At 40.9% G+C, this 12,420-nt stretch overlaps 1 protein-coding gene across 1 annotated transcript in view; it reads left to right on the top strand.

The window, feature by feature from the left end:
- The window catches only part of LOC117561195 (microtubule-associated protein 4-like), a 120,758-nt gene that overhangs the window by 25,910 nt on the left and 82,428 nt on the right, over positions 1-12,420 (top strand). The window contains 1 exon segment of the mRNA XM_034238494.1: positions 8,653-8,841. Coding sequence (XP_034094385.1) covers positions 8,653-8,841 — 189 coding nt within the window.

The raw sequence follows: 12,420 nt of genomic DNA, 5'->3' as shown, positions 1-12,420 counted from the left end.
AGCGCCGGTACCGGTGCACCCTCCCTCTCTCCCTCGCTCACTCGCATTTTGGCTGTGAGCTGCGGAGATGTGCAGTTATGTGTGCAGCCCTGACTATAATATTAGACATATGAGAAAGTTAAACTTTAAACATCCATGACTTAAACACTTTATACAGGATAAAAGCCACATAGCTACACCTGCAAGGTGAATACAGCTGGTAAAAGAACAAGTGTTTGAATGCGTACATTAACAGGTTTATGATATCACTGCCCCGTCTCAGACACGAGTGGATCTGACTTTAATTACATTTGACTCGAGTGTTTCGTCAATTTAATGTGTTGCTTAAAATAATACTTCTGCAGACAGTATGTGACACTGTGAGTGTTGCACGGCCAGATACGGCTCAGCTGACTCAGATAAGGAAATATATGATACATTATGATGTAGGGCTGTGCGATAAAAATCATAATCACGATTATTTGGTCAATAATTGATATCACGATTATTTTGACGATTATTCATTGACCATTTATTGAACTTTAAAACAAATAATATTTTACCAATAAACAAGATCAATAAATGTGTTGGAGCGCACTTCCAAAACCATACTAAACATATATTAATATGATAAATAAAAATAAATTAGACCCAAATAAATGAAATCAAATATGTTGCAGTGCACTGTCACAACCTACTGAAAACTCATTAACATATAGCCAACATTTTGGTAAAACATATTCAACATATTCCACTCAGTTAAACGTTGAAGGCTGGCCAACCGTCATGGTCCAGAAGTAACAGGAAATAAATGTTGAACTACAATTTAAGACCAAATAAAAATGTTTTGGCCACCATGGCAAATGCTGGTAGGGCTGCTCATGTCATCTCTTAAAGATTTTTTGCAAGAAATACCAGCCTGTTTGTTTACATGGTCTGGTTTCAGAGATGAGCGCAGGCAGGTGACAATATTGCCACCTGTACTGAAGACCCTCTCTGAAGAGGAACTTGTGGCAGTGCTGCCACATGACACAGGAAAAAAAGAAAAGACTCTGAACCCTTTCTTTGCCATTATATAAAAATAGTGTTGCTACAAAAGTATAAATTAGGCTTACTAATAAGACAACTCAGATCTGAAGCTACACAGTAATCTGCTGCAGCAACAGTGCAATAAAAAAGACAACATTAATAGAATCAAACCCATTTTTTGTTGCATTTTATTAGAGTATAAAAAGAAATGCCTTTAAAATAGGATGCAAGCAACATTAGTTTCTGAACTGATAAACTATAATCAATTTAAACAGAACAGATCTTAATGTTTGCATTCTTATACCATTTTGTACAATAATTATCATGAATCAATTCAAACAAACTAAAACTTACAGCAGATTAATAACGGTATTTAAATTGAGTTTTTATTATATCAAAAACCTGTTGAAATGCTGCTGTTATTTTTACTGTCCCACAAAAGCGCGTCGCAGCCTCCAGGAATGCTTCTTTCACAACTTCGCCGTCTTCGAAAGACTTCATGTGTTTCGCAAGAACGTGACTGACACGATAAGATGCTCTGGTAGCAGCCTTGCTCTTGTTGTTGGGCCTGGTGGAAATGGACTGCTGTGCATTTAGCTGTCCTTTCAGGCCCCTCCCCTTTTGGAGCGTAGGGCAGAATTAGGAGGGAATTCCGTCTCGTAGCGTTTGTGCACTGTTTTGAAATGCCGCTCCTAAATTACCCTTCTTCGATAAAGCCACGCTCGCATTGCAGATGAGACAGATGGACTTTGAATTGGAATAGATACAAAAATAATGATCCTCCCACTTGGAGTGAAAATTATATATTTTGGGCTTTTTTGCTTCTGCCATAATTGCGGTCTTGTGTGTGTGCGGACTGTCACTCCTGTTGACCATCCATGCTGTTGACACGGACAACGTCAGCGAACTAGTGCACTGCTCACCAGCCACGCCCGGACACATGGGGTGAGGCCGGCCAATCACAAAGCTTTGATGCGTTCAAGTGCATTATTCTGGCACGGGAACATTATGTTACAGGACATTAACGATAACACAGAATATTGTTGTTCTATTTTTAGACACATCTCGCGATCGACTGGGAATCTCCCCGCGACCCTTCTTTTTAACTAGTTGCTGCTCTTGTTCTGACATCTTCGCTTGCGCTGAACACTCACAACCCATGTCACTCCCACGTGGCCGAGTGGGCTTTTAGGGAGGGGCGAAAGCGCACCCAGCAAAATAATCGTATTTTGTCAATTATGCTGTTTTCCTAATCGTCGCAAGCCATAATCGTAATCGCGACTAAAATACGATTAATTGCACAGCCCTATTATGATGTGATATTACATTACATTACATTGCATTTAGCTGACGCTTTTATACAAAGCGACTTACAATAAGTACATTCGACCAGGAAGACACAACCTTGAAGAAAACAGAATCATATAAGTACATCAGGTTTCATAGAGCCAAACATTTCAAGTGCTACTCAACTGGCTTTAGATAAGCCAGTCCTTTATTAGTATAAAAGTGCTTTGTTAATAAATCTATCGCTCGAAGTGGAGTCGAAAGAGATGAGTTTTCAGTTTGCGCCGGAAGATGTGCAAGCTATCTGCTGTCCTGATGTCAATGGGGAGCTCATTCCACCATCTTGGAGCCAGGACAGCAAACCCACGTGTTTTTGCTGATGGGAACTTGGGTCCCCCTCGCAGCGAGGGTGCAGCGAGTCGTTTGGCTGATGCAGAGCGTAGTGCACGCGCTGGGGTGTACGGTTTAACCATGTCCTGGATGTACGAAGGGCCAGATCCATTCGCAGCATGGTAAGCAAGTACCAGTGTCTTGAAGTGGATTCTAGCAGTTACCGGAAGCCAGTGAAGGGAGCGGAGGAGCGGAGTGGTGTGGGAAAATTTAGGAAGGTTGAAGACCAGACGAGCCGCTGCATTCTGGGTGAGCTGCAGAGGTCGATATGCCGCGGACTGTAGCCTACTTAATGTTACTCTGATCCGGGTTACTTATGTTGTGGCAGATATTTAAGTAAGCTTTCTTAACGCTAATGTTATAATAGTCAGATTGCTCTGAAGATGGGAGGTGATATTCTATTAATGTTCACGTTCACACAGTCGGTGATTTTTACCGGCCGGCTTTACTGCAACGGCAGCTTTTCTGTATTTCCTCTGTCTATGTAATATGACTTGATCGCTTTAAACTCCACCCACTGAGCTCTGATTGGTCAGCAAGCAGTGCTTTTACTGAGTTGATCTCTTAGCCTGCAACCTAACCTGCTCCAGGGCAGGTTAGCCGCTCAGCAAAAGTTACCATGGAGATCTAGCCTGCTAAAAAGAGAACCAGCGTCGTAGGACCGGAAACCCCGAGTGTTCCCTGAAGTTAGCCGGCTAGGCGAAAATCCTGCTTCGTAGTACAGGCCTCTGGTCATGCAGAGTTATTCTCTTATTAAAAAAACATTCGTTCTGCAGCAGTAGCAGCAGTTCAGGGTGGGTCCGTGCCACTGAAGGGTCCTCAGAAAGATACAGAAGAAGCTCCAAGGCTCCTGAGCTTCTTGGGGATTAATCACGCACAATATTAAATTGTGTTGTCATATTAAAAGAACATGAACAGGAGAAAATGTAGAGTGGTTTTTGGGAATAGCTCTTCTGTGTTATGTCATGCTTCACCCTGACAACCGCTATAGGAGTTTTGTTGGTGTCCTGCCAAAGTGAAGCTTATGGAGAACCCATCACACATACACATACTGCTTATTTCTCTCCGTCTGTCGTTTTTACTCCCTTGTACATTTACAGATCCTCTCATCCATTCACTCAATCACACTGCACCTTCATAATTTACATCTACCTTTCCTGTGGTCACATACTGTATGATGTATTTGTATTGTTTCCAACTTTAAGTGATTTTCTACAGAATAATCACCTTATCCTTTGTCAAGTATTTCAAATTGGTATAACCAATTAGAAGATGTATGATCCATTTGTGCATATTTTCTTTTTTGGTGCAAAAACACAGAATACAATAGTTCACAATAAACAAAGACAAGGAACAAATGCAAATTAACTGCTGATTGTCCCTCTAAATATCTTGTGTATTTATGTATTATTATCAGGGATGCACGATATTGGTTTTTTGAAACCGATACCGATAACTTCCTGTTTCTCAAGACCGATACCGATAACAATATAATATATATATATATATATATATATATATATTAAATGTACCTGTAGTTTTTGCACACCTGGTGGTAAAAAAAAAAGACTAGTAGTGAGCAAATGACATGAGCATTACTACTATGAACAAAACAAAGCCAAGAACAGTTTTGACTCTTCAAAGTGACCATATTTATTTTCCCAAATAAATCTGGCAAACTTCTTGCCTTTTTCAAAAGCCTCGTCGATAGGTAAAAGCCCCGGTGCCTTTGCAGCTGGCTTTGGATTCGCCGCTAGTTTAGCAGCGCAGGCGTCTTCGTACGCTTTTAACACACCATCGTAGCGATGGTGATGTTTCAGGTGACTAATCAGGTTGGAAGTATTATAGCTCGTTGCCTTTTTCCCTCCTCGTGGAACTTCTGCATTTGTTAATACAAATAGCAAGCGAACTATCTAACTCTGAAACTTTGAAATAGTCCCATACTACCGGCGACATGTTTGTTTACTGTCCTGGCTTCACGGCCGCACACCATTTACGTCACAGCCAGGCATGAGTTAGGGAGCGCTGGATTTGTGAAGAACTCCCCTCTTCCTAAACCACTAATACCACAGTACTGGCAAAACGGGAGGAGCCGAGTGAAAAACAAGCGCCCCTCATCCCAATCCACCCACACAGCAGTATTTTTTTGTTTTTTTTTACCCAAAAAATATATTGTATATTATCGGGGCTATTAATACTTTTATCGGGTTTATCGGGATGACGTCATAATTCCTAATATCGGGCCGATAATTATCGTGCACCACTAGTTTTTTTTAGCCCAATATGGAATTTATTGTTGAACCCTTGTTGATAGTTTAAGGCAGTCACCATTACTTTTAAAATAATTAATGTCAACTTTAAATTCACTTAATTCAAGTTTTTTTTGCAAGTTTGCAACATTTCAGGCAAAGAAAATACACTCTTCTTCTTCTGTTTCTGCTGCACGTCTTTTTAAACTCCCAAATACCGATCATCACCCTCAGAAATGGCAACCTGTTGAGCTGTAGAAGAAACAACTTACATATATGTATGTGTTTTTGCTGTTCCTAAGAGAGACCAATAGAGAGGCTGATACACATGCCTTATCTATACATTTACACACCCAAGCAATTGTTGGCACGCAACACAATAGAAACTGCCTCTTCCATGGATTTCCTTCCTTTGTTGAATCCAAATTATTTCCGAGTGGCCACACCAAACATGGGAGCCAGGGTTGGAAAACAGGAGCTCAGCTCAAACTACGGCACCTTGCTGGGGAAGGACCCAGACTAATGAAAAGGTTCTGGTCCTGTGGTCATGTGGGGTGTAGAAACATAAACTGAAATAGCCTACAGAACAACTCCTATGTTAATATTCTACTGAATGCTATGGGTCTTGTTCGGTGTTGAATAATATCAGTTGGTGGCTTCAGTGGCATGGATCATCGGCCTACTCTGCAGCTGGCACACATGACAAACTGTATACCACACACACACACACACACACACACACACACACACACACACACACACACACACACACACCACACACACACACACACACACACACACACACACACACACACACACACACACACACACACACACACACACACACACACACACACATGACGTGGGGTTAAATATGGAAACCGGGGCAGTGTTTCTGACCAGCATGGCTTTGTGGTTGAGGCAGTAGGCAGCAGTGTTCCTGTGACACACCCTTGTGTCTTATTTAGAATGCTGATACACTGGCAGTCAGTGTAATGAGAATGCCTACATATATATTATTTATACCCCTGCCTCCGAAAACACCCTTTTGTTTGTAAGCAGTTGTTACGATTCTACGTTTTGTTGACTGATGACTGTCCTAGTCATCAGTCAACAAAATGTAGAATTGTAACAACTGCTGTCCACGTGATTGGTTTTATTTTTGACAAAAGAACTCATGTCTCTGGAAAATGGAACTATTATTAAAAGTATAAATGCTTTTAGGATTTAACCATGGTCTGATTAGTTATGGAAATGTTATTTGTATTTTTCACTGAAAGCAATGAGTTGTATTCCCCAGGAATGCCCTGTGCACAGGTTATACCTGTTAGTTGAGTTAAGGGCTTTGCTCAAGGGCACTTCATTTGTGGTAAAAAGGAAGGGGCAAGTGCATCTTTTCATATTACCTACCCACATTTTCCTACCATTGAACCAAAGATCTTCCGGACACTAGACAGCTGTTATAATCTTGAACACCTTGCCAATCTTTCGGCTTCGTTGAGTAGAACATATTTTCTGGTTTGTTCATATCAGTCTTTTAACAGTCTGTGAAGAAGGAAAAGGCATGATCCAGTTTACCTTCTGCTAACGTACACTGTCCAGTATTTGGCCAGTAACCCTAACCCTAGAAAACAGCATGCTAATTTACAACATTCAGGACATTGTAATGTATATAGACAACCTAATATTATAACCTTGACAATCCTAAACTATAGACTGCTACAGTGTGTTCTCTGTTCTGTAATAATAATAATATATTTTATTTCTATAGCGCTTTTCTTGAACCCAAAGACGCTTTACATTTGGGAGGGAGGGTAGACAAACAAAACAAAGACAATGCCAAAAAGAAACAAAACAAAACAGAAAAGCAGTCAGGAGGAAGTTGATTGAGAGGGGGGGGGGGGGGGGGGGGGCTTATGGATTATGGATCTGTAGTATTAAGATCTGCATAAAACTAAAATAAGGAGCATAAGAAGTACATACAGTATCATGTACCTCTACCTGTTTATGTGTGGTAATGAATGGTGAATCCAGCAGATGGGGCTGTGGAGTTATTTGTATTGTGTGCTGCATCTGTTTGAGGAAGCTGACCTAAAATAAAGAATTGAAAACACAAACTTATAAACATATCCTGAAATATCTGATTTCAGGATATGTGTAGGACACGTGTAGCTTTATTGAATGTATGTGGCACTACAGGTATGTAAACTGCCTTTTAAAAAGTACATAGGGTGCAGATAAGGAAAGAAAGGTCTATGAATGTGTTAATATGAGATAGGAAGGAAACTGTCAATCTCAGGATGGATCCGCTTTGCAGAAAATTAGTCATTTGTCTTTGCTTTGTCTTTGAGCAAGAGCCTGAAACCTAACCTGCTCGTTCAACAACAAATGCAAAAGAAGGTTGTCAGAGAGGGGAGGCATGACTTTTACAGTATAGAGATGTAAAGAAGAATTGTGAAGATGGCGATGAGATAGAGAAACACAGTGATCAGATGGAGGATGGCTTCTGTTGACACTAAATATGACATGTCCTTATAGTTGGAACTTGACACAATATGACTCTGCAAATTCCCCTGGTGGCTATCGGTTGAACTCCTAGACGAGATGGTGACTGCTTGGATCTAAAAGTACAGACTGTGCTTCTGTGTTGATTGAACCAAGTCATGCTTTTCTTCCATACGGAGCAGTCCCATCGGAATGGTGTCTCCTTGTGGTGGAAAGTGGTATCACATGAAGGTACTAGCAACCAGTGACAAACATAAAAACGAATTGTCTTCTAACTCTACGCCCATCAGTGAGGTCAAGTCTTGCAGCTGGTTGACACTCAGAGGGTTGCTCAGGGGCACTTCAGCGTGGAGGCCTGCCATCATACCAGGCCCTGTAGCCTTGTTCCTGCTCCAGAGGCTACTTTGATGTCACTTTGGGACACAAACCATCAATCCTGTTCAGTTCCCATCAGATCTTCTCTTGATCATGATAGTCTAATCAATTCAATTATTCTGTTTATCATGTTATCAGATGTAATACTTCCTACTTCACTATTATGCAACAGGCTGTCATTTTGTTACTTTGTGGTCATAGAGTTGGTCTTGTGGTATAATAGATGATGCCTTCTCACTTCCTTTAACCACTTCTCCCCTCCATTTCCATCCCTCTACCTCTCTCACTTAATGTGTTCCTCCTTGGCTCAGCTTTACTTCCACTTCTTTCATCTTTATCTCTCCATTTCAGATTCAAACTGTCTCCTTCACCACTTTTCTAATCTGCTCGATTAAACGCTTTGCAAGTCTAGTAAACACTTTGCAACATGGCTTTTCTGGATTTAAAGAAATAGCCTGTTCTGTTAAATGTCATACATCACTGTTTGGTGGATACAAATTAAATCAATGTATGAATTTGAGGTAAACATGTTGTTGAAAAGTGCCGTTTTTGACCATTTTTTGGGTATACATTTCGGACTTGGGGTTTTATTTCCTTTTGTAATTTGAACTACTCCTCCTATAAGTATCTTTAGGGTGATCGAATGCACTGTCATCTATTCAGATAATGCCATATTGATTTGTGTTGGAAGTCAGCATCTCTGATTTAAAACGAATCATAGAAGTCCTTCTTTTTTATTCTTTCCTTTTTTTATGAATTGTACTTTTGTTCACAGCATTATTTAACGTTAATAAATCTTTCATGTTACCCTTCCCCCCCCATCTGTGTGTGTGTGCAGCCATGGCGGAGTTAGACCTGAGTCTGAGTGACGCCCTGACGGACAGCGTTCCCCAGCAGGGCCCAGAGAGCCTGGTGGAGAGGGACTTCATGGCTCAGCTGGAGTCAGAGACCTTCGAAGATAAGGTGGGGGAGACGGTGGGGAAAACAGACTACATCCCCCTGCTGGACGACGACGACACCAGGGCAGGTGAGACTGATACGATGGAGTACAGTGGGGAAATGTAGATATTATCACTTTTTTTGAAGCACAGTAGAAAAAGAGTTTGAGGATGCTGACCTGGGTTGGATTATGCCAAATCAGTTTTGAGATGATGGGGTTATTTCATCACCAAAGACGAAGAGTTGTATTGGTATTATACAGGAACATTTCTGACATAACTTCAGAAATAATGATGTTTTTGAGAACGTTAGGGAACAAAACAGTGGGGTAAAAAGATGCAGGACGGAAGTATAAAGGAACATTGAAGATAGAGACATGTCTTTTCTGGGGTTTTAACCAAGAAGTAAGGATGTAACAATATAATACTTGCTACAATTCTACATTGAGAACAACTCATCAGTGTTGAGAACAGCAGGAAGAGAGCTGTCAGTGGGCTTGGCTAAATAACTAAGCTAACCGCTAACATTACCACAGTAAGGTTTCATTTAGTTACACTATTATGCGTTCAAGCTCTATTGAGTGAAATTCAGTATTGGGCAAACATGAATTAATGGCATTATGTTGTGCCGAATGCAGTCTTCTAAAATGTTGTTTATGGCTACAAACTTCAACAAATGTAAATGTTTTCACAGTTAAAGGAACAGTATGCATTTTTAAAGGAATGTATGTTAGAGTACATCCTAGTACAGTGGTTCTCAAACTTTTTTCAATAATGTACCCCCTTTGAAAAAAATATTCAGCCAAGTACCCCCTGATTAGTGTTGTCACGATACCAACATTTTGGTTTGGATACCGATACCAAGTCAAGAATTGCGATTCCGATTATTTTCTTTTATTATTTTCATGATCAATAACATTGTAGTTTATCTGTTAAGTGTTTTCTTACAACATGGTCTCTTCTTTATGCTTGAGTTTATGTGATTTCTTTGATAGTTAACTTTATATTTTATGTAATAGTACAGTAATATAAATAATTATTGACAAAATGTATATTGCAGATGTTAGCCACATTGGTAAGTTAGCTAAAACGATAGCCATATTAGACAGTTATCATTGCCATTAATTGCCTCGTTTGTCATAAAATAAATTACACTTGTTTGACTTAGATGTGAGGGCATGGGCTTGAGCATGATGTAATTATGTTATCTATCACATTCGCTAACCTGTCTGTCTTTAAATTCTTTAAACAGCTCTGGATGCCGGTCGGCGAGGTGCTTAGCCAAGTTTGATGTGTTGGCTCGCTTGGTTTGCAGGGATCTAAAACACGTCTTACAGACAGGCCTCGTGGTGTCCGTAGGCTTGCCCTCACTGTCAGAGATATAGCTCAAATACTTCCAAATGTAGCTGCTGGCGTCTTTTTTGTCAACAAGCCGAGGCGCAGCGGCAGTTGCACTCCCACTTGCAGCCACTTGCTCCCCGTTTTCTCACACGCTCTGGCAGCTAGCTAGCTGCGTGCACGAGAGAGGGGGAGGGACTTAGTGCGTGCTTGAGAGGGGAGGGACTGCAAGCACGGCTGCAGTGCAGGCAGAGCGCTGAACACACACGGCTCTTATTAAAACAGCGCTTTCTCACCGGAGTACTTTTCCCCGTCATTCTTAAAGTACCGATACTAATGAAACGGAGGAATCGTAACGTTTTTAACGGCAGGGTATCGCGGTACCTTTCAAGTATCGGTACACCCTGCAACACTACCCCTGATCAGCGCAAAAACAATTTGTTAGGGAAAAAATGCCTATATAAAGAGGTACAGCGCTGCACCATCAGTGTCTGATTTATTAAAACAACAACAGTAACTGAGAAACACTTAAATGCTACATTTCAAATGTTTAGAATCCATCACTAAATTCATGGCAAACCAATTTTAACATCATGCAATAACACTAAGACGACATTAGTTGCATTGAACTGATCTTTTTAATAAATTGTACTTACAATGTAGTGAGAAACATGGGCTTGTGCTTCACTGAGGATCTTTGTCATTCTGACAGGGAGGCAAACTGCAGTTATTACACTTCGCGTTTTGAGATATGTAACTCTGTTAATATAAAACCCACACTGCTCAAACTTCGTTACTTTTCCTAAAATTGGTATATATATTTATTTATTTATTTATTTTGGGGCGTGGGGAAGAGAAACAAATATATGAGCATTTTATGAGCATGGGATTTTGACCCCTCATATAAACATAATAAACATAACATGCATAATGCTGCGCTATACTTTGCGGCCACACGCCGTTGCCAAGCAACGCTTATTGTTTAGGTGTCCTTTGATAAGCAGGCAGTCATATCATTAACTAGAACTAGCTAGATCTGATAGATTTGGACATAAACGCGAGTGAAGTTTAACCGGACGCGAGAGAGAGATCAGAGATCAGATCTGCTGCTGCTGACGGAGAACACGCAACTCTGCATGATCACAGCTCCGCCCGCTGTGACGGACCGTTGAGTGGAGCAAAATTAAATACACTAAGAGTTAGACCTAACACACTTAGCTAGTTTATCTACTCTGGAACTAGCTAAACTAGTTATAAATATATGTATTATTTACTGTCGGGTCACTTATTACAGGTTCACCGAGCTGCACGAGACTGACGGGCTGTCAGGAGAGGGAGAGGAAAAGAGAGCACCCCGTTTATTTTCCCCATTTTATTATCCAGAATTACTGTAACCTTTGAATAAAGTAGTTCATCTACTATTAGCAGTTTGTTTAAATGCATTACTTATGTTTTTTTTTCATTAACATAAAATAAATCTCACGTACCCCCTGCAGTACTCCAACGTACCCCTAGGGGTCCGCGTACCCTCATTTGAGAACCACTGTCCTAGTCAGTGGCGTTTTCTCCTGGAGGCCAAGGGAAGCCAGGCTTCCCCTGTTTTTTTCGGATTGTAGTTATAATTTTAATAAATAAATAAAAACACTTCGTTTGGTTTCGGTAATTTTTCTGTGCTGTGTGTTGCTGCCGGCCCGTCTCTCCCCCATTCTCATTGAGTATTTTACAAAGAGTGAAACAGCACCCCTCTACATGTTATGGTGAAACAGTAGATGGCACTCTCTGTTGCGAGAGGAGTCTAGCCGAAATTGGCTTCCTTTGATGAAAAAAAATGGGGATTGACCAATCAGATGAGGCTCACGTGATGCCCCTTCCAACCTGTGATTGGTCAGGGCCATGCCAAGGGAAGCTGGAGGCGGCTGGCTTCCTTTGCAGTGACGCGTCCTAAAATCCGGAAGTAAGCTGCGCTCGGTTTCCCTCATGTTTCCCTCGACAAAAAATCAATGGGATTTCTCCATAGGACTTAGGAAAATAGCTCGAAATAAGGTCAGTGGAAAACGAACCTGTTAGATAAATGCACGTTTTGTTCAGTCGGATAATATCCACATGTCTACCCTACTTTTATAATTTTCGAATCATAAATCTAATCGATAGAAGATAGATAGCGTCACTGCACCACTCTCACCGCCGTTAGAAAGTAACACGCAACTGAAGCAAGTGCAATTATGGAGGGTGGAGATTTGGAGTATTTCATCAAAAATAATTGTACTAAACTTCCGCTACAACAGCAACAACAAATACAATCTGATGACAGGCCGATGCCCAAACTGGAG

Source organism: Gymnodraco acuticeps, unplaced genomic scaffold (genome assembly GCF_902827175.1).
Source record: "Gymnodraco acuticeps unplaced genomic scaffold, fGymAcu1.1, whole genome shotgun sequence".
NCBI classification, from domain to species: domain Eukaryota; kingdom Metazoa; phylum Chordata; class Actinopteri; order Perciformes; family Bathydraconidae; genus Gymnodraco; species Gymnodraco acuticeps.
The sequence above is the reverse complement of the archived record's forward strand: the minus strand, read 5'-3'. Positions and strand labels throughout refer to the sequence as shown.